Source organism: Seriola aureovittata, chromosome 24, assembly GCF_021018895.1.
Source record: "Seriola aureovittata isolate HTS-2021-v1 ecotype China chromosome 24, ASM2101889v1, whole genome shotgun sequence".
NCBI lineage: Eukaryota > Metazoa > Chordata > Actinopteri > Carangiformes > Carangidae > Seriola > Seriola aureovittata.
Window position 1 is genome coordinate 6,131,818 of NC_079387.1, and position 23,667 is coordinate 6,155,484.

Genomic DNA, 23,667 nt, shown 5'->3' on the forward strand with positions numbered 1-23,667 from the left:
GTTTAGATTGTGTCACAAAAGAAATCTACATTATTTTAGCCAAACATATTAAATCACTCTTGCATCAAAACAGTTAAGTTACAATAATAAAAAATACATCAATTTTCATTATTTAACTAGAAATTCAGACTAGGAGGAGGTTACTGTACATTCGTCACATAGAAGTGTTGAACATAGGGAGATAACCTGTAGTATCTCAGAGAAGACAGCGCAGTACATTTTGTCAAATGTCCTTAATGTCTTCATCTTGTCGATGGCAGGCTACTTTGACAGACAGACGGGCACTGGTTCATAAATCAGTGGCCACATCTTTTCCCCGAGGGAGATTCACTGTTGTTTCCTAGGTAACAACCACCCCTTTACCCTTGGTTCCTCTGGACTGTACCATATTTACTGTAGGTGGGAAATTGTGTTGTTTATCGAATAGAAGTAGATATCCTTGATTTAATTGAACGACATTTACCAACACATTATAACTGCATGCAGTATATATTGTAGTTGCAGTTTACAATAGCTCAAATAATTGTTATTAAATCCGGTACTAATATTTATACCTTAGAACTAACCCCCTAGCGAAGCTCATTCAACATTTCCTCCAACTGTCAAAATCGCTTGTTGCTTCCTACCCTAGCCTTAAAAGTAGTTAGCGAGCTAGCGTGTAGCGAGTGATAGCGTACTTCAGCCTTTCACTGAAATACATTTCGAAAGCGGAAAAGTTTGCTGCTGAAAAGAAATAGTGAGAAGTCTCAGTCGAAGTCCATTTTCTGCCGTCCTGTTCCGAACCGTGAGTCCCCTTCCAGCCGAAATAGCGCTTTCGAGAAGCGGCGGTGGCGGCTGAAGTGCAGCTGGATGTGACAGGTTCGTCATCAGGTAAGCTGCAGGTAGTTAGCTTAGCAGCTAGCACCCTTTGGTTCTGGCGTTTCTTTACACACTTGTTACGGCGTTATACGGAATATGGCAGCTTTTTTGGACAGTAAAGGTGCCTGAAAACGTTCTTAATGTTGTTGAAACGTTGGTCGTTGGTGACTGGGTTGCTATGCTAGCTCCTAATCACTGCCGAGAAAGCTAATGAAAACAAGTGAAAGCTGCTCCATAAAATCAAAGATTAAATCAATATGCATTACGTCGTCGTGGTCCCCCGTGTGTTTCTCCTGCACGGTTCATTGTAATGCTTTCTGGGACATTCTGTTTGCTATTAGTGAAGTAGCTAATGACCTAATAAAATCTGTCGGGGCTAGGTTCTGATAGTAACTAATTCATTATTAATTCCACTTATGATAGACAGCCACCAGTATTCACCAATGGCGTTGGCATCACTGTCACAAAGTGCATGTATATTCCAGTGTACTACGAACTAAATGTAACATGTTATTACTTTCAAATGCTAATGCAAAAACACCTTTATTAATGTGCTGTTAGATTTAATTGCTGGGTACAAGAAGCAATAAAGCTGCTCTTATGAGATGTTAACTGAGGCACATTTCATCTACTGCAGGTTGGCTGAGCAATAGTCTTTACACCTGGGTAAGGTTAATGGGTTTTGATTAGGCTAGTTGCTAGGTCATCTACTGTAATTTGTCCTTCTGTAAATGCAAATTGACATCTAGAATAAAATTACACCATTGGAAGAGCAGTGAGGCAGACTGGAGACATTAAGTTCAAATGAGCTATCAGTGTAATACTGTAAAGTGGACCTCGGCTTGCCATTTATATGGAATATAAATATATATTGTGTTCATTAAGGTTATTAGAGCAGTGCCACACACTGCAATCCACAGCACAGTAATCCACTGTACAATATAACAGCTAGGAAATAGGGTTTTTTTTATAATCAGAAGTACGAAAATAGATTTTATACAGGGTCAAATTAGCATCAGATTATTCTACAAATTCCAAAATTCTAAAATAGATAGTTTGATCCAAAGCCAGTAGGAATTTTAATGTAGGGTATCTAGTATTCACTGGTTGATTTTAGTCTTCTCTTTTATTTTAACTTTTGAACACAGTCTCAATGCACAGCCTTGAACTTGCTCCAAAACAAACTGGTTGACCACCACTTGCCTACGCATCCATTCAGCACTTGTGGACTTAGTGTGTGACAGCCCTATCAGAATAAGTTACAAATAGAAGGAAGCACAACTCTCTGCCGCTTGATATTTGATTATGGCTAATAATAGAAAAAGACAGCTGCCTTTTCATTGATCTGTCTTCGGTGCCCTATTTCTGAGCCCTGTTTTTTTTCTCTTTCCCTGTCGTGTTTAACTATCCAGTAGTAATAGTAATAACACAGAATACAAACAATATTCTATGCTGGGGAGCATTTTCAAACAGTTTTAACCCATCAATCTTCATTTGCTGTAATTAGCCATTGTTTCAAAATTCTCCTTTTGTGTTTGAAAATGAAGCCGCTTTGGGCAACAGAATCCGAAATCTGGTTGTGTGTGAGTGAGCCAAGCCGTTTGGGGTCAAACAGGACAGGGATAATAAGTGGGGAGGGGATACCATGTGGGAAGGAAGTGGCTCGGCTTGTTTGTCTGCCAGGCTTTTGTTTGTTTTCCTGTCGGACAAATCTATTTAGGAGGTAGGCTATCTGAGGTCTGCCGGTGGAAATTAGCTACAAGCAGGGTTTGTTATGCAGATATTGACAGTTATTCAGTAATGTGGTTATTGAGAAGTCAGTTGCAGACAAATGAGAGATTGATAAGTTTCATCCATCAGCAGTGATGGAGCATACTGACCTGTACAACTGCCGTTGTTTAGGATGAATGATAAGATATTTAGTTGTTTATTGCAATCATACCAGTCAAGTTTCTTCTTGCAGTAATATTTAGTTGTTGCTGTTGAGAAGCACTCCTCCTCCTTTAATCTCTTGCCTCTGTGTACATGATAGTGTAGTGAGACTGCATTCATGGAAGGTGTAAATTGACACTTCTGCTTTTGACAAAGGCTGAGATCCCTCGCTTCTCTGTTCATGCTTTATCTAATGGAAGAGTACTTGTCTGTGTTATTTCCCTACAGGTGCCCTGATGCCTAAGATGACGTCAGTATTCAGTGTCATTTGCTGAGGTAGACAATTTTTCATGCTAGTGAGATTAATCCCCCCCAACCCCCATCTCCCCAAAGATAAATCTATTGCCTGTGAAGCAGATTATATATAGCTACCAAAGCATAATCAGACAGTAAATAGGTTTGTTTATCATGGAACTGTAAATCATGTTTAGCTTCACTGATGTCAACGAAACACCCAGGCTGCCGCGTCATTCACAGCCTTTGTATGAGACAGAGGCAGAGAGAAAGAGAGACAGACACAGGGAGAGACAGAGGCACAGAGACAGACGGTACAGCTGTTCTATTGAATCTGGATCGAAAAGTCATGAAGCTGGATCTCTGACTCATCAGTTCTGTGACGCTCCGGTTTCACGGCTCATGTGATGCCAACCAGCATGTCATCAGCTGGGTGGAGGGGAGAGGATGGGTGGGGTAGGAGACAGACCAAGACTCCCAAATCCCAGCCATAACCAGTCTTTTTTTCCAAACACATTCTGATGCAATAACAATAACAGAAATGTTCACTACTGTGCAATTTTCCAGTCCAGTAAACTAAGGAATTAGATTGAAATAGAGCTTGAAAGACATCTTACAGAAATGGGGAAAACATACAGGTAGGGGATGAGGATAGGTTGGCGGAGAAGAAGACATGATATACTGAATGTAAGAGAGGAGGAGGAGGAGAGGGGTGTCTGGGTGGTGGGGTAGATGAGTTTAGAGGACGGATTCTGAGTGGAAGTAGAGGTGAGTCGGGAGGGGGAGGTGGTGCAGTCCTCCTGTTTCCTGGGGGGATGGTGTTAAATGTGATCATAGAACGTAGAGAAGGACGGGGCTGATTTCATTATGAAACTGCAGCAATTCTTTGATTATTGCTTACTGATATAACTTTGTTGTATGACAAATATTTCTAGACTTTATATTCTTGAGCTTGTTTTTTTTGAAAACAGTTCATTGGCGCTGATATGAATTGAAATAGAATCAAGTTCACCAGGGGAAGAGTGGAAAAAGAATTAATTATGTGATATCTAGTTTAACAGGGCATGAAATTGGGGAAATACCTTTTAAGCTCAGCATTCAGGGTTTGTTACTGTAAGTGCAGTTTTCGCCCCTTCAGTTAGGATGCTCTGTTCCAATAGAGGGCTATGATTCAGAGAAGCAGTCTCTCTATTGGTTGGAGCTGTTAGGGGCAGGGCCTTGCCACAAGCTGGTGGGCAGGAAGGGGCTGGCTTTAGGGGTGTGGGGGGGTGGTGGTGGCTGGAAGTGTTTCAGCTAGATAGTTGGAGTAGACACTCTTCTGCTTCCTGCCTGCCTGCCTCGCTCGCTTGCTTGCTCCGTGGCTGAGAGAGAGAGAGAAAGAGAGACATCGAGAGAAAATCCCTGTCTAGGCATGGACCTCCGGCTGCAGCACTCGGCAGCTCGTGAGGAATGACAACACTTCACATGGTCATTAACTCCAGTCGCTGAGGCTGAAGGGAGAGCTGTATTGTAGCTCAGTGTCACAGAAGCACCGGGTGCCTCCTATGTACGGGACAGCAGACAGACAGAGGCACACAGCAGAGCTACGGGACACAGTGAAATGAGGTGGGAAAGAACCTTCATATTGGCTGGCTTTTTCTGTCTTTTTCTTTTTTTTTTTTGAAATTTTTTTTTCTGGAGTTTTGCTGCAGTGTGCTGCATACCAGTCTGGGTGGGGAGGGAGGAGAGGGAATATTTTATCTGTGCTAGAGAAAGAGTGTGAGGCTGAAACGAGGGAAGAAACGAAGAAAATTTAGATAGAGTGGTATAAACGCAAAGGAGTAATGGGAGCTTTCCACCATGCAGTAACTATCCATGTTGCAGTTTCCAGCACTGTAATGGACTTTCTCTTTCGGCTTCTAAGGGAGAGGCATTATCACAGCTGTTGACTCGCTCCGTCCTCAGTGCAAATGTCAGGAGTTCTTTTTGCCACATGGGCAACATATTTTTCACTCTGTAGAGAAAAACTTGTGTTGTGTGGCATCTGCCCTGACACTGCTTGCTTTGTGTGTTTCCCCCAAAGTTTTTCCTGGTAACTCTCAGTGCGCAAATTTTCCAAATAAGAAGGGCTAACTACAGGCAAAGGTTGTTTGTACAGAAGAGGGTCTGATGTTTCGACACTCTTTATGCATGTGGATACAAATAGCTGATGGCCTGAATAAGCTGGAACTTCACAGTTCTAATAAGGCCCACATCATAATTAACCTTTTGAGTTAGATGGGGCACGGGTGACGTGTCTTTAGCTTTCCGCTGTCTATCTAGATTTAGTTTTGTGCTAGGCGCTTTGCCTGGTGCACTCAAGCAGTGGTCATCATCGCCTGCATGGAAAAGGCCAGGGTGGTGTCATACGTCTGGCCATGGATCAAGGGGAAGTGGGTGTTTTCTAAAATGGAACTTCAGTTCAGCCCTTCCTGTTGAGAAAAGAATAGGATACGTCTGCAAGAACCTTTGAGCCAGATATCCCCTTCTCAGAAATTGACTCTCATGCAAATTGTACCTCGAGATGGTATTAAAAGGATTTAGTGGTTAGCAGGTTTTTCAGACATCTTCTGCATGAAAGAGGGAGTGTGATTGCTCTGTGACACAAGGGTGAGTTTGCTGAATCATTTAGCTCTTATGTTTTCAAGTGCTGTAATTTGGTGGCTTAAGATTCCCATTCATTTGATGTGTTATACTTAATATTTCACTGCATAAGAGCTTTAATCTAATATAGTGTTTTCTATCCTTGATTTTAGGATATACAGTAGAAAGTGTCAGTGGAACTCATCACAACAGTTACACTGTACCTATAGTGCTTCTTCAGTTGTCACTTCAGACTTTTACATGCAGTATGCTTGGGTATCCTGTTAATCATCATGTTTATCTGAACAGCACTATTCACCTCTGGCTGCCAACTGTACTGTAATTAGCTGATGACTTGCTTGAGTCCTGTGGCTAAGCAGGGAGCAGATGAGAATAGTTACACAGGAAAACAATTCCATTTACTGAGTGCAGGGGTTGATATCAATAAATGATATTGAGACTCTTATCTGTTTTCAGTTAAATGCTTAAAAACTTAGCAAATGATGGAAATGAACTATCATTTGTTCTGTGTTATGAAATAGGCCACTTATCAGGAGAGGAAAGCCCAGTCCTATACCATGAGCAGGGCCATTTGGGTCACTGTGGTTTAGTTAAGGCTATTATGATATGGAGCACACCTATCTGCTGACTCTGTGAAATGCTTCTTGCGTTGCCTCGGAACAGTAGCTTAGTCCTGCTATAGACTCTGCTGAGCTCACTCACCCGTCCTTATCGCTAATGGTACCTGATAATATTGAACTCAAGGAGCCATAGCTTATGCCAAAGACAATTTCATAAGCGTCATAGCGCCCATAGTATTAAATACGAATTAGGCTGCAGGGCCCTGCTCTGATCCTCTCTGGAAGATGCAAAGGAACATTTTGCAAGCGGTGATGTCACACTGAAAGCTAGGTTAGTTTGCTAAGGATGGAGGACATTTTGATAAAACCTGCACTAATTTTCCATTACTCACTGGAAACTGAACATTTTCCTATTTCCCCTCTACAATGAGGCCCTCTCTCCACAGCCTTGAAAAACATTGGCCACTTGTTCCTCTTGACCATGCAAATGACCATACAACTGTGGCTTGCCAGCATAAAATGGTAATAAATGGAAATGCAGTCACTCAGGTACCCAGCTCATGCTCTTGTCTGTCATAGTCGTTTGTATTTGTACTTTATTTTGCTGGCAACACCTGGCTGATGCCACAGTAAACGTTGTCACAAGGCTTACGACCGATGGAAACCAGGTAGCTTATCGTCTCTGCTGAACAAATACAAGCAGCTAAGATAACTGCACCGCGCAGCCAGAGCACACAGATACCAGACTAATGGGTTACATACGTGGTATTCAGAGGTCAAGCCAATGACTTTCACTCGAGACGCCCCAGTCCTGCTGACTCTCATTCAATTAAGCAGACTGACCAAGATAATGCCCCTGCCAGCTGGCCTTAGTAAGCGTCAGTAATCCATAAAGTCTAGTACTGTGGTGCTTTTCTTCACATCTCTGCCCTGCTTTATCAGGTCACCCTGTCTGTTCACTGTTTGTACTGAGGACACAGAGGGGACACAGCCGTCTTATAGGAACTCAGGAATTAAAGCTAAACAGGAGATACACTGATGTGACGGTTTTGGCTTTTAGGTTTTATTCTACATGTGGTACTGAATTGCTGAAAACATAAAGGACGACACTATCAGGATTAAAGATTCAGTTGCCAAAGTGAACAGCGATATTAACAACTATTTTATTACAATACCTTGAAACACAATATATTCCTGTGTTGTCAGAGCCAGATTACTAGACTAGTCCTTCGCTCAGGCTCTATTTTTGTAGAAATCTGATCTTCACATTTCTAACCCTGGAAGGACTTAAAATTGCAAAAACAGAGCCTGGTTCAGCCATGAGGGTATACAGGAGGGCGAATCTCTGAGGTAAAAACATATGGTGCTGTATGGTCCCTTCCTACCTGCCAGCCATCTGTGTTTCCGTCCCTTCATACCAGTAGCATTGTCTCCGAAGTGCGACTGCCAAGCTTAGTGTAAACTAAGCCAGTTTGCATGTAGCAGAAGAAGGACACGTCAAACCCGACAAAACCAAAACTGCATGCCCTGCCTCTAACCTCAGTGAGAGTTTTCCAAAGCAGTCATTATTGCAAAGCCATTTTCTTCCACTGTGTGTTTGAGTTTCCCATGCGCTTAGGATGGGATGTTGTTATATGACAAAGGTAACAGTTTTCCCCCCAGGATGGCAGTTTGCTTTCCAGCAGGAGTCGTGGCATGTTTCTAGAGGCTAGCATTAGATACACATGCTATCGCAGTGCCATTTCTCTGTGTGTCAATCTTTGCTCTTTGAACATGTTCATGATTGAATTGATAATCATTGATTGAATTGATTTGGGCCTAGTTTCAATGCTGATTTTTCTGCATCACAGCAAACCAAAATTATGACAAAAAATGTTGGCTTGGGCAGCAGTTAAATTCCCTGGCCATATTGAACAAACATACAGGAGCCTATCCAGTATGGGAGCAGACGTGCGATCATGTTCGTGCATGATTTTTATCATACCATCACCCACATGAGGGTCTTAGTGATCTCCAGTCCTCAACATTTGTTTTGAATATCTTTCATGACAAACAGTGTTTGAATGTTGCCTGTTGAGCCCCTTGATGATCCCAACCAGCCCTTATCCACATTGTGGGCCTACTTGATATCATGAAAGCTTTCAGTGCGGTAAACCTCTGCTTTCTCCACAAAAAATAGAAATGACTGATGCATGTGGTATCCAACTATTTTAGCACAACTTGCTCCATTTGCGGCCAAGTCATTTCACAGAGAAATGGCGCCGCCGTCCCTTCACACATTATGACAAAGTAGGTTAGCTTGATCACAGACTTCTTATGGCTTCTAAAAATAAGAAGGGATTAATTGTTAAAGGTCAGATCTGACATGATTCTTACCTGACTGTCTCTTCTGCAGCGATTGGCTCTCTCCCTGGGGAGATGGTGTGAAATTAAATCCTGCTTTGGAGAGTGGAGCCTGGGCGTCAGTACGATCGGGCCAGGAAGCTTCTCATCTCATTTCACATGATCAGCACTAAAGTGGGACAATATGATTAGCTAGACAATGGTCTGGATTCATAGGCTTGGAACAGTATAAGGTTGGTGGGTGATTTCAAGGGGAAACATCTTTCTGCTAATTTGTGCTTTACATGTCAAAAAAAAAAAAACAGGTTCTGAAAGACTTTGGCCATTTTTTCTTTTGCGTACATGGTCTTGTCCTTATGCCACCGTTGAGTATCTCTCCTTGATGTTTCAGCCTTCAGACAAAACTACTCACAGAATTCAGAAGTCTCCAATTAATGAGTCCAAGTTCAACTAACAGACCAAGAAGAAGGAAGATGCTTAGTTCTGCAGGACAGCAGGCAAAAATACCCAAATCTGACAGGACCTGAATGACTGTTCACCAATATGACAACTGTGTTAGGGTTTCTGCTTGTGCAGGGAATTTGTAAAGGGATTCCTTCTTCCCTTAACAGTAGCATAATATTTCGAGTCAGTCTCAACTTGCCTTCATTAACACCAAGTGGAGTTTGTCATGTGCCTTTAGAGGTTGTTCTCAACATCTTAACATTATTTTGGTGTTTTCCATAGATAGGTTTATATGTTTAAATCATTAAAGGGGAATCTTTTAGCTAGAGCTGTAGGTTTTTACAACCCTTCTCCATGTCCTTCTTCAGTCTGGTGTTCCCTATCCCCCTCCCTCAGTTAGCAGAAAAATATTTCCAGATGTGCCAAGAAAAGAGCTCCCTGCGCAGTAGCTTAGTAATGGATTTCTTACGCTCAAACTAAAGGTCACTTCCTCAGATTGTAGCTCCACCAATTGTCCCCCCTCTGTCCCTAGACAACAACCAGACAGAGACCAGTGCCTTTACAGGATGAGGCAAGACGCACATACACGCATTCCCCTCGTGAATTTAAATTGCCAGGCCGCCGTCAATGAGCCGGTATCTAATTTGGACGGTGGGAGACCAGTGAATATTGCAGGACACTGGGCAGCGTCATAATCGTGTCTGGCACTGGCATATGCATCTGTCTCGGTCCCTCTCTGGCTGCTGGACGGCTGCCCGGAATAGTGCTGCGCTGCGCGGTTTTCTATTGGCTGCACCATCCCTCAGTGCATGGCTCTACAGGGCGGGTTGCACCCTGGGGCTTTTTTCTATCTCTGCTCTGAGTCGATGCTCTTGTCCACTGTCTCATAGCACAGAAGCTTTTGCCATTCACCGCTTTGTATGCAATATGTTGGAGAGCCACCGGGCTTGTAGTCACCCGGTACAATAGCACACAGCAGTGACTGGGGGACTTAAACTCAAGTGGCTTCTGAATAACCTCACAACTGCCTTTTCTCTGGTTCATCAGCCCTGTACCCTTTAGAACTAGCAGCCCTCTGGGGCAGTGTGCACCCAAATTCAGACTGACATTCATACACAAACACTGTTAACGCCTGCTGATATTTAGCAAGCCATTTTCTCACTCTGAAAATAACCTCAATCTGTTTGTTTCTTGTCTCTCTCTGTGTCTCTTTTCTCTTCTCCTTTTCAGATCACTGACAGAAAGTGCCTTGTGAGACGACATCCCTTCTTGATGATCCCTGGGCGTTTCTGAAGAGCTTCAGATTTCTCCCTCTGCAGTCGTGACAGGATATAGCTCAGCTGCAAACACCGCTAACCCTTTGGGTTATTCTTACCTGTGCTCAGAGAGAAGAAACCCCAAGTGAAGAGGTGGAGCTACTGCACTGCTGGCCAAGGTGCCAAAGCTCAGAGAGAGTAGGTATTGAAGACTTTTAAATAATAGAAAGCCACAAACGTTGTGTTGTCCTAAACTGTGCCATCGCACCTCAAAATAGCACCACTTCTGCTCTCCAACAGCCACCCTTGAACAGATATCATCTTTTATACAAAGGACATTTTTGGGACATTGGTACAACCAGTAGAGATTGTTTCCGAGCATGCCCCCTCTGCATCGTCAGAGGTCTGCACCTGAGACTTACTGATTGATGAACAATTAGCTGTTTGACTGACAAACTCATCAACAGCAGTGCAGTCCCATGCTTCGGTCACAGAGACTTTGCCAGTCCATTACCTCCACTTTCTTGTCCACAAGGACAAACCTCATCCACTGACCTGAGGCAGATCACTTATATCTACATGTTCCATTAGTTTTAGTTGTTGTGGGTTTTATTTTTTTTTATTGGAACACTGAAACAACTCCTCAGAGGATAATCTCCTCCTTAAACCAAGTGGCTCCACTCCACCCCAGCTCCACAGCCAGCACTGCTGACATGGCTCTAAACATTGCTTCGATACGGGACACAAAATGGCTGACCCTGGAAGTGTGCCGGCAGTTTCAGAGAGGGACTTGTTCACGCAGTGATGAGGAATGCAAATTTGCCCACCCACCCAAAAGCTGCCAAGTGGAGAATGGGAGGGTGATCGCCTGTTTTGACTCATTAAAGGTAAGGATTTTTAAATACCGTATGGAACTGCTCTCATGTGTTGGGATGTTATGACTTTTACTCTGTCCTCTACTTAGTATTGGATACAAATAGATTGTGGAATCTATACCTACCTTTTCATGAGGTTAATTTCTTGTCATGTTTCCCTGGCATATAGGTAACACTGCAAAAATCATCCTGGTTTCTACTTGTTCATTTATTTCTCTTTACATAACCACATGGTTAAACGATAAAGCAAATAATAATTGGATTACATCCCTGCAATACCAGTAGAGAATCTGACGTAAAATGTTAACAGCGTTGTGGTTCCTAATGGTTGGTGGGTGTAGGTTGTCTGCTCAAATTAGCATGTGTGTCAGGTCTCCATGCTGTGCTGCAGTTAGCAGACCAGTCTGACCTATGAAGCTAAAGGCCAGAGAGGTTTGTTGTCATGTTCACTGTCACCACAGGTGTGTGTGTTTGTGTGTGTGTGTGTGTGTGTGTGTGTGTGTGTGTGTGTGTGTGTGTGTGTGTGTGCATGTGTGTTTGGTTTTTTATACGGTAAGTTCTTCTAATGTTACCATGCCTTGTCCATCATCTGTACTTGTGGGGGAACATCTGATCGCCTTAAGTCGTTCCAGGGCTTCTATTCCTGGGTGCATGTCAGCTGTCAAACACAACCAACAAACAACATCATCAGCCAGAGTTTGCTCTGTAATGTTTGGTTCTCATAGAAGAGGAATAAGCATTGCTTCTTTAAGATGTGGTTAATATGCTTTTTGTCAACTGAAGAGCAGAATCTCTAAATGGATAGAATTGTTATGATTGACTACACTGGGTTGATATGCAGCCTTAAAGCCACATTGAAGTATTTATTTCTTTAATAAAGGCCTGTAGTTTATCTGTAGACACCTCTTATGAGGAGTTATGTCACAGTTATATTGATATGTTTGATACACTTACTATTGCACAGTTTGCTTTTTTATTTGTTTTTTTCATTGTGGTAAAATATCTCAAATTAGCTTAACACCAGACACATTGAAAGTCTCCTCAATTATAACAAGGGCGCTTCACACAAGCCCCCACATGCTGCAAATAAGATGACTGAGTCCAAGAGCAACCTATTATTTTCAAGCTGAGTGGAAAAAAACAAAACAACAGCTGTGACAGTGATAAATAGCCAAAGAAACTAGAGCAGAACACTGTAACTGTGAGGAGTTTTTCTTTTTTTAAATATACGCTGTAGCTGCATTTCACTTGTACAGCAATGCAGTGTGGAGAGTGAATTTCACAGTTTGTATTAGGTCAGTGACAAAAGACAGGCTAGATCCGCAACTTGTGAAGAGCTGTTCTCTAATTCTGACGTCGTACACTTTGTTACACCTTAAAATTGAAAAGTGCTGGTTTGCTGGGGACAACCCTGAATTGTGACCCTCTTCTTCCTGACAGACATGGCAAGCTTTCCAGCGTGTGTAAAAGCGCTCTTCAATACAAGTTGCTCATGTTCAATTATTTATTTGACACTATGAAAACAAGCCGTGTTTAGGGTGCTACAGCTGTTTTCTTCAGTGAGACTGAACTCATGAGTTGCTGAGTTATTGCTTGCAGTCAGCCACTGAGTGACACTGCTTCCCAGCTGCCAGATTTTGCGAGATATTATGCCATTATGGTTTAACGAGCAAACAGCTGACTCCAGTCAGAATCGATGTGTTGTTGTATCATGCAAAGAAAGCCTTGACATGGATCCATGGCACATGACATGATTTCGCTGTTCCTTGAAAAGGCCAACCAGTCATTCTCATCATGATTGCCAGCCAGTTCTGAGTGGGGTAAGGATATAGAGGCATTTGATGATATTGCTATTGCATTTTTTTCTTTTTCTATTATAATATATACCACGCAACAGCATCCTAAGAACAAAGGAATATTTGTTCCATCTGCTGTCTGGGCTTTGTGCCTTTGACCCTGCCACTGCATACTATAGGTTTCTTATAATATTGTTTATCTAGGAATTTTGTCGCTGGACAAGCCTGTCAGCGAAATTGTTCAACATATAGACAAGTCTATATCTAATTGCAGTCACTCTTTCCCTCTCCCTCCCCCCACCCCCTCTTTTCACCATACGACCCAGTGACAGAACAAGAATACAGGATTCTCTGTACTTTTAACTCCAACTCGCCTCCTCTCTCACAAAGACTTTCCTCGTGACAGCTAAGAGAATGAATGCTTTATTATGCATTAGGAAATGTGTTTCGCTCCACGGCAGGCTGATTTCCACCCAATTACGCCCATATCATCTTCCTGAGTCTTCTCATCCGATAGGGTTATCATGCCAGGGTTGTGTGCTGCCAGGCGTGACATGGCAAGTGATCAGAAGGGTTGTTTTCATAAACATGTGAAAGGTATGGCTCAGGAGAGGAGTAATGGTGTAATTCTGTCTTGTCAAAAAAAACATGCTGAGTCTGTGGAGAATTTGACTGTTTTGTCTTGAGTTGGTAAAAACATCCATGTGAGGACAGTTGCTCCTTGTTGAACTCCCATATAGTAAAATCTCAAATTTTGCAGTCCACTGGCAAAATAAACGATTTTACTGCTTGTTTTCACACCAGGGTTTATTTTGGATATATGCTGTGCCAAGTAGAGCCACATAATCACTTGTGACTTTTGGCCTATGATTACCTGAGTGTTTGGGCTACACAATTAAAAAGAAAATCTTTTACATGAGATTATGTAAATTACAGGTGTCTCTGATTGGTAAACACTTTGCAATCATCTTCTGCTACGCAGCTTTTAAAAGGTATTATTAATTTTAAACACAATGCAGTGGGACTCCTTAGAAAGGCTGCTGTCATTGCTTGTGGCAAGAGGTAGAGAAGAGATAAGCACTTCATATATTTTTTGGGTATAAATTACATTTGAGAGCATAATTAAGTTATAGCTCCAGTGTGTGCATCCGTCCTTACTGATGAGACCTAGAGAGCAACCAGGCCCCTCTGATTTCTGATAAGGACAGAGATGGGTGTAGTTAGTTTGGGAAGCAGCCAAAGAGTCACTTGCACTAGTTCCATTCATCTGGAGCAGACGGATGATCTGGGAACTCAAATATCTGGTTTTGCATTTTCTGTTAGTGTGCTTTGCATGGGACGAATGACAATGAGGAATCATTCCTGTTCTGTTACCACATGCTTTCTCGATCATAAAGCTTGCAGCATCCTGACTCCGCTGCGCTGCCATCAGCATGTCTATAGTTTAATGTCTAGGGGATTATTTTTTGTCCCCCTGCTCAACACTGAAGGCTTTAGAAATAGTGTCTCCATGCTACATTTGTCATCTCTCAAAATAGGACAAGCTGCCTCATCTCTGTCCATCTAAAGCCGTAGTCACATTTGGTAGGTAGTCATGAAATATCTCACCAGGTATCATCCATTTCCATTGAGACGTGACATCAAAATTTGACAGTGTTGACCTCAGCAACAGGAGTAGCTGTGGGAATTGCTTAGATATGTCAACTGTTTTTTCAATTACACTTCCAATATGGCTGTGGAGCCTGGCACCACTCAGCTCTTCTTTGTGTTGGTATGTTTGTTTATGACTTTCTCAACATTTTTGTTTGTCTCTGCTTCATCTTTTGAAGTAGGAAAATTACATGCAAACCAAACATGCACAGACAGGTTTGGTGGCTGCCAGGCACGACGTGGAATTGACATGTCTTTTCAGGATGTAGATTGTAGTTGTTTAAACAGTGTGGCAACATGAGGTGACCTCCATGCAGGTAGATGATTTAAATTATTTAAATGTGGAGGTATATTACCATCAGTTCATTCACTGCAGACGTTGATAGATAATCAATACAGGCAGCACTGTGTCTCCAGCAGTGCCACAGATAATGTGTCACATCTGATGCCATTTCCTTTAAGCTCTTTGGTACTTGTTTCACTGTGACCATGGAAACCGTAACATAGTGGTGGTGAAGATGAGGGGAGGAGGGTGCTGTTGGAAATGAACGAGAATACTTACGGTAATGGGGTAAATGCAATCACACCAGTCATGTGATGATGTCACATTGGCTGTGCCTCTGACAGTAGCCTTTTGTTAATTTCTCTGCTTTTCCAGTTTGTTCTCTTTAGTCCTGTCTCTGACCAAGCTGGCTGAGTTATATTTCTTCACTCTGCAGTAATAGACTGCTCATGTCCAGAGCGTTTGTCTCAATTTATGTTTTTGACTGCTTGTCATTGCACAAATATGTCATAAAACAGGTAGGCTGTCAACAAAGCAAAAAATAAGTCTAAAAATAAGCAGCATTTGGAGAGATTGTCATTTAAATTAAATTTTTTATACACTTCAGAAAATTTAGTTAGTAGTACCCTGACAAACCTTTACAGAACAGATCACATGGTTGGGCTGTTTAGATTTTACTCCCCCCATTTTTTGTACTAGTCAGATTTTACCAGGTACCTCCACGCCTGATCGAGCTTCAATAGTCTGAGAGGTGGGGGATAGTGTGTTGCATCCTGGTACTATCACATTTCGTCAAGTTGCGGCTGTCAGAAAGAAAGTGGTGAAGCAGGAGAAACAATAGAAGGTACTTTCAGGTGTGTGGAGTGTTTCGCATTTGTATCACAGACTCTGCACAGTCCCCCTGGGGATGAGGTGCCCTGTTTTCCCTCACTTGGTAAGAACATCTTAATCCGGACTCTGCTTCCAAAGAGCACACATGTTTTTTGGGGTCGTGGGATGGCTGAGACCAGTAAATAGAGAAGCGAGGGAACATAGAAAGAAGGGAAGCTGGTAATATTTGAATGGCTAGGGGAATAATGTGCAGGAGGAGAACCAGTGATTCAGCCAAAGGAGTAAAGAAATAAAGTCTGTCTGCAGGTGACAGGTCAAGTCAAGCTGGGAGTCAGAGCAACTTTTTAAAACTAATTGTATTAAGATTCAGCGGGAAAGTGTCTGTGACCTTGAGTTAATCTGTTACTCTATAGCCGCTAGTCCTGACAGACACCAGACAGTGAAACTTAAATGTTAACAGATACCTTTTTGAAGTTTAGAAATTCCTCTGATTTAACTGTAACTTCATCCCTCTGGGCTTATTGCATTTGCGGTTTTTTGGATCTTTAGGAAGCCTCAGTGAACATGAACTTTATGCCCGTGGCCTCAGCCCCCCTTTCCTCCCTTGTTTTAAAAGATGGGCTCGGCTGCATTCCTCCGCGTAATCCTCTCGAACTGGGCCACACCCTGGGCAGAGCAAACGTGGAGGGGAATGTATGCAGCGCTGTGGGAGTTGGTGTTCCCCCAGGGTCATTCACATAGACACAATGAGGCACTGACTTGAGCTTAACGTGGGGCTGCAGTGGATGCAGCATGCTTTGATGAGCCCCTAGGAGACCCCCACCGCTACCATTGGTTAAACAGGCCTCTTCATACACAGACGCACGCACGCACGCTCACTGTCTTCCCTGTGCAAACTGTGCCAAATTTAATTTGATCCATGTGATTTCACCCCCTACAGCCCACAGCCCCAGTCAAACTGATCTGAAAAAGGTTCCAAGGATGGAAAGAGATAAGAGAGAAGGAGGAGGAAGTCTCATGACCCAAGCCCAGTTTGTCAGTCAGTCCTATGTAGTCACAGGAAATTTTTCATACTGATAAGAAAAACCATAAAAACTTTTATTTTGTGTAAATGAAGGCAGTTTAGCCACCATTAAACCTCAGAAATAGTTCAGTGTCAACATGATTTGTATCAGATGCACTTGAGCTATGAAGAAAGTTGAGTTTCATAGCTAGATCTAAACCTGTTGAAACCAACAGGTCTCCTGTGATATTACTGTTTCACTAGATCTTTTCATTTTCTGTCTTCCTGTGATGTGACATTTACATGTTAGTGTTGTCATTTTGCATAAATTGATTGAACTTGTGACAGATAGCTTCAAAGGTTATTGATGTTACTGCAGACAGTAACGACAGTACTGCACTGTGCTGCTGTTGATCAGAGAAGTTGATGCAGTAGGGTTGGCATTTTAATTGGGCCACTGCTCTGACCCACATCTGTGTGTCAGTGTGTGTGTGAGTGTGTGGGAGTGAGAGAGTCTGCTCTGATACCCACATTTCACTGTCCCCCTCTGGGTCTTGCTGCAGAATTGGTCGAAGCCAACTGTAGACACTATGCTCAGAATATTCAAATATTACAGGAAAAGAGGAAAACGCAGTACTACTGTAATACTACTGTACTTTTTTTGACTCCTCAGAGTCAGTTGTTTATGTCTTGTTTCCTACTTTTACCTGTTTTTTTGAGAATGTGTGAAACCTCAGTTCATTCACTTGGGAGCTGCTGTTGGTGCAGTTGGTTTACAGTGTTTATGGAGTCTTTTGGTAGCAAATGTTGTCTTCTTGCAACAGGGATTTTGCTCTTTATGTGGGCAACCAAACTAAAATAGTACATAGAACCAATTGAGAATAGTTGTGTAGTGGTACATACTGTAAATGTGAAGGCAGTTTTGTGTTTTCAAGTGAGGATATTCAAGACATCAGAAAGAGGAAAACAAGCAGCATGTAGCTTTAATAAACCAAAATATCAGGCATGAACTTACATATTAAACTGCATTTAGGAATAATTGTTTTTAAATATATTTACAAAAATACATGTTACGTTACGCAGAGTATTTATAATATCAAATGACTCATTTCATTCAAGTCAAAACATGGATTTAGTTACAGAATATCAGCTGTTTTTATTCAGGCTCTCAATGTATTGGTCAGACACACAGCAGTAGTGGGTCTTAAACGCCTTACATATGTAGGGTAATCCGCCTACTCTCTACATCACTCTGCTAATATGCAACCCCTGTTTTTATCATGTAACGGAGTTCCAGTTTTGAGCTTGCACTCCATTATCTCTTCTCTATAAGACAGAAGACGTATGGCACTACTGTTGTTTAGTATCAGATTGAATAGTAGGAGTTCGTCACCCAATGAGCCGCCTGCAACATGATGGAGAGACTGAGCACTGAGAATCTGCCCATCTGCTGTACCAGTGTCTCACCTGGTCTCAATCCACCCACTACCTCTGAGTCATCCTTTTTTTTTTCCATCTCGCTCTGCTGCCCACAGTGCTGATAAAGTACAAGATTCTCTGCAATTTTTTCTCTCTCCCTGTAAAAAACAACTTAAATCAGTGCTGCAGAATCAATGCCATCCTCACATTTGGTGATTTCAAAGCCAGCTGGACTCAAACTGCCTTACTGCTGCAGTAGTCATTGCTGCTATGAGCACCTCTGCAGTAAAGCTGAAGGCAGATCTATGGCGAGTCAGGCAGGAGGCTTGTGTGCTTGACCTTTAGTATTGGTTTCATTAATTATTGATACGTAGTTTCATCATCAGTCATCAGGGGATTCATTTCTCTGCTTTGTTCAGCTGAATCACACCTTACATATAAAAATGTACATCATTTTTGGAAAATCAATAGCTTCATCCTTGTGTTTTTCCTGGAAGGAACAGAGATGCCTATTGCTCGCCACAGTATGTTCTGTGTATTGCACATGGCTTTTTCTGTGGCCCACATTAAACATAGAAATTAATAGTTGCTCTGGAAATGTGTTGACTGCTCCCCCAGGCTTCTTTTAGTTCTCCTTTGATTATACAATGGACAAACTTACAAAGACACACAGCTCAAGATACTCCACAATTCCCATCCAGCCACCCACAGCTCACATGTGCATGCACTTACACATACACACACACACCTGGGGAGCTACAAACAGTTAGACAGACAGGCCCAGCTGTCTCCCAGGGGCCAGCCTTTATAATGAGACAGAGATCTTCTTAATTGGCTCCATCTAATGAGGCAACAGAAATGCAATCTTTAGGGGCCCTACACCAGAATGGCTTCCCTCCACTTTTTTGTCTAAATGACTATTGGTCTGTGTCAAACAGGCTGTTGTGAACCAGACCTAGCATGACATCCCAATCCCATGTGAAGATGTGTCAGTGGGGAAAATATCTAAGACTATATGTTGGTATGTCAGCATCAGAATTATTCTGTGTTAATAAAATGAATATAAACAGCAGTGACAGTGATTGACATGGGCTTGCCTTCTAAAAAACATGTTGAAGTGCACACTGTGAACTCTTTTTTTCTCCTACAATGGTTCTGATTCGTATGATATTCAGGCTTGACAAGTGGCAGTGATGGACTGAGCGGTAAAAGTGGAACCTGCCATAATTTCTTGTGAAACACTCCCCTGTGCAGTCTGCTGCAGTACCTGCAGCACAGCACACATAATGAAGAGGCAGTCATTTGCCTCATTAGATTATGGATAAGGACTGATTCAGTGGTCTGATCTAAAATGGCTGATTACCCAAAACAATACTGCTGTTGCAGTCAGTGCCATGACGTTATAGTAGAGAATTTGTTCCAGTCTAACTTTTCTCAAAAACATCAGGCTTAATAGGCTTGAGTGTAGCTGCTCCAATTTGGAGTAATTTGATAGAGCTTGTCTGGATGAAAGTCTTGGAGTCAGTGTGACTCTTGCATTAGTGAATGAAAGGCTTATAGCTGTCTGGTAAGAGAGAAAGCTGGGTATTGTTGTAAATGTTTTCATACCAAAGCACGCTCTGCTAATTCAGATCTGATACTAGTTCTTAAATGATGCTCTATTGAGGCCTCTTTTGTTTGGCTGAGCTCAATACAAATGCCCACATCAATAAAACTTGTCTTATAATTGGCATAGTTTTGGTCATCACAAATATTAACATTGTACCTACCAGTTTATGTCTAAGATCTGGAAACATCATGATGTCGCCACTGAGAATGAGAATTCAAGCTGTCAAAGTTCAAGCTAGAGGTGTTATTTGTGTCACACCCAGGGTGGCCATACCATAAAGGTCAACTTTAGGTCATGGCAGCATATCTGTGCCTCTCTGTGTGTATATATGCGTTTGCTTGGGCCTACAGGGAGGGGCATGCAAAGTTCATGGGCGAAAGTGAGATGCCCAATTTTCACACCCAGCAGATGCCTGCACCAGTGACCCACGGCGACAGGTGGGGGACACTAATTGGCAACGCGCACCGTCACAGAGTAGGGCGAACCCATGGTGGGTGAGGGAATGAGGAGGAGATGAGGGAGAGGAGGATGAGAGGGAAATAGAAGTGGTACCAGTGGGGGATATAAATTGGCGCCATTAAAACATCTATGGTAGGAAGAGCATCAGTTTTAATGATCATATGGCTCAAGCACAGACACTACTGACACTGTAGCTGTACTACCAAAAAAGGCATTTCATGATTGATGAGCAAACAGATGTTGCCTGTGAAAAGTTCTCTCTAATCCTGTTCTGTTTGCATTTCTATAGCTCTGACTGGGGTTCAGTCTGCCTCTCACTCTCTTTCACTCATTCACTTACTTTAGAGAAAACGGGAAAAAGTACAGGATGATAACATGGGTGAATAGAGTGATCAATATGTTTACCTGCATCAGACAATTTGAAGATAAAAACACACCCTGCAGCTCAAAGGCTGTTTGAGTCACTGTAACCTGGTTTTATTGATCTCATCTCTTTGACCAAAGGGCACTTATTACTTTAACCAAGTATAAGCACTCCTTCAGCCCTCTCTATCTCGGTGTTCTTGACCTTATGAGGACTGTTTTCATCATCTCCATGTGGACGAGTCTCCTCAACCCACGGGAGAGAGCTTCCTCAGAGGCCTCATCATCACAACCAACAAACAACATGTCGATCCAGGCGATGGTGCGCCTTTTTCCCCTTTGGTTGCACGTAGTAAAGTGAAATTGCACAGGCCTGTTAGAAAACTGTAGACATTACATTGGTGGTTTCCCAGAGATTACCAGGTTTTTGCATTAGCAAGTCATATATTGATTGGTACAGCATACTGCAGCATGTAAACAACTTTTTTTTCCTGCTCACTCTTTAACTTCAAATGAATGTATGACTTGTCTCTCTCATTATGTCTACAGGGATATGAGTAACTGTGAAGCATTATATGTTGAATATGATCAAAGATACAAGATAAAATTCCTAAAAAGAAAACTAGTGTGCTTGTAAATTCTTTCTTGGGTAACTTAGCTCTCCAGGTTCTCTGTCGTTTGAGTTATATACCTATACCCCTCAACTTTTTTTGTCAGCAACCAAAGCTTTAATCTCCAAACTGGAGCATAAGCAGCCATACAACATTTCTGCCCTATCTGCTGAGTGTGTTAGAAAGAGGCTTTGATGAATAGATCTGCTCTCTCCCTTCCATCTCATTATCCTCCTTTATCTGTTTTATGGATTTACACAACTCCTCAACACGCTCTGACATGCGGTCGATAGTGTCAGCGGGGGAAAGAAGATGTAGGCTAGTCTTTTTTATTTTCTTGCATTGTTTGCTTAACTTCTCTCATTAGCATTTGTAGTGGATTTGTGTTATTTTTGGAGCACTGCAGAGTAGCAGTGGCTTTGATCGCTAGAGAGCGATTGAAACTGAGGTATCTGTTAACAAATGTAAAATTAGGATATTAAAATAAGGCCCACTGGCTTTCTGCTGTTTCCTCTTGGGGCTGTGGCACAGTTCCTTTCAAACTAGGGCGTCAACATCATGTAACCTATTTCTATGCAGTCTTTCACTGTTATGGCTATAGGACTGCTGTCATATCAATCTAAAGCTGACAAGATGTGTCTTCTCAGCATAGGGAGATGACAGCTTGTCGAAAGCAGTTTAGTGCTTCAGTCTTTCAGCTATGACTCACCTATCAACAGACTGAGAGGTGGCATTGTCATAGCTGGGCCTCTTCAGGGTGTGTATTTGCAGAAGTGTGGGAAAGTGAGACAGTTGCTTCACTTCAAATGTGCTGTATGCATGTGGCATGAGTGTGTACCTGAGAGCCGTATGCCTGTGTCCCTCGATGTGTTTATGTGGACGTGTGTTTGTGTGTGTGCGTGCAGATTAGAGGAGCTCTAGAGGGTGGGTTTCATGTCTCAGCAGGTCACAGATGATCAGATTAACTGAAGCAGGGCTCCAGCCTCCAGCTGGATTATCAGCAGGGACCTGGACTCTGCAGGTGCCCCACAGCAATGCCACTGCCGTCGCACTTTGACCATCACCTCTCAAAAAACATTTACAGCAATGAAACATGCACATCCAGTGTGGGTAGTTATCACAGCCATCATCTGAATGCTGATAACCTTAATTTGTGGCTGGAACTTTTACAGCGCCTTTTTTCTCCTGCATGACTGAATGAATACAAAATGACAAATGAACAAAAAGTTGCTTTGTAACTTGCATGTAAGTATGTATCACAGCTCTTTAAAGAATATTGTCTTTACCCTGCAGACAGTTTAGGTGCACTAGTGTAGAAAATCACTTACAGAGTTTAATGAGGCTTTTTACAAAGTCCCCTTTACTGATTGAAGTGGACTTTGTAATGATTTCTGAAATGTTAAAATTATGTCAGTTAAAACAAGATTAATGGGCACATTCATTGATTAAAACACTTTGGTGTGGACACATGATCAGCTTTATTTTACATCTTACATGGTGGTGGGAGTGTTTACTTTTGGGGCATGTGGGAGAAAGATTCCTATTATCCAAGCGTCCCAGGACAAACAAGCACAAAAAAAAAAACACTTTTTTTTGTCTCACCTTTATCCCACTCTCCCAAAGTCTGTGTGTATCTCTTCCTAGCTCTCCTCTCTCTCTCTCTCTCTCTCTCTCTCTCTCTCTCTCTCTCTCTCTCTCTCTCCTTGGGTAATCTCAGGCGTGTCAGCAGCAGTACCACTCCTCCATCTGTGGGATTACAGCTGGTGAAACAAAGACACTTAATTACTGCTGAGGCAACACAGTCTTATGTGTGTGTGTGTGTGTGTGTGTGTGTGTGTGTGTGTTGTGTGTGTGTGTGTGTGTGTGTGTGTGTGTGTGTGTATTTTAGAGGAGAAAAAGGAAATCAGACTATTGTTTCCAAATTACCTGGTCTCTGTCCTTTGTACTGAGGGTATTTTCTTGTTTGTATTCACTGGCATTATTGTTAATTGTGCTGTTGTCTAATAGCCAGGCCAAATACACCTTATCACAGTATAATCAGAGCTGAATACGAGATGGGAGCTGACTTACCTCCACACCCCTACATTTAAATTACTTGTTCTTACCCACTGTTCACCATTGATTGCTGTTCTCCATTACCAGCCCACATGTAAGCAAAAAGGCTTTGGCTATCATTTCATAATGGATTTTCAGTGTTTCCTGGTGTCCTGGAGCCACGCTGCTTCAAACAGACCCATTAGTCCAAACGGATCCATTAGAACCCAAAAAACAAAACAGGATCCGTAACAGGGAGCATTCTCTGTGTTTGAGGATGAAGGGAAGCCCTGTCCATGTGCATTCATCGCCTCGCTACGCTACCGGGTGCTGGGATCATTGGGTCTGCTTTTTTTCTTTTTACATCTTCTGAGCCCTGGAGTATCTGTCCTGTTGGCGTCTCATAGCAGGGGGCTTTCCCCAAAGTGGTTTCCTTGTGACCTGCTAAAGGCTGACCCATAACCAGCTGTTAGTGCCCCTGGAAA

The 23,667-nt window shown here is 42.4% G+C and overlaps 1 protein-coding gene across 13 annotated transcripts in view; it reads left to right on the top strand.

The window, feature by feature from the left end:
* Positions 1–611: 611 nt before the first annotated feature.
* The window catches only part of mbnl2 (muscleblind-like splicing regulator 2), a 51,092-nt gene continuing 28,036 nt past the window's right edge, over positions 612–23,667 (top strand). For 4 of the 13 annotated variants that reach the window (XM_056370223.1, XM_056370221.1, XM_056370225.1 and 1 more), the window contains exons 1-2: positions 616–870; positions 10,224–11,136. In XM_056370223.1, coding sequence (XP_056226198.1) covers positions 10,963–11,136 — 174 coding nt within the window. In that variant the 5' untranslated portion in view covers positions 616–870; positions 10,224–10,962. Of the gene's footprint in view, positions 871–4,325; positions 4,630–10,223; positions 11,137–23,667 lie in introns of those variants that run through there. The other 9 variants (XM_056370222.1, XM_056370220.1, XM_056370224.1 and 6 more) reach the window with 5 other exon arrangements.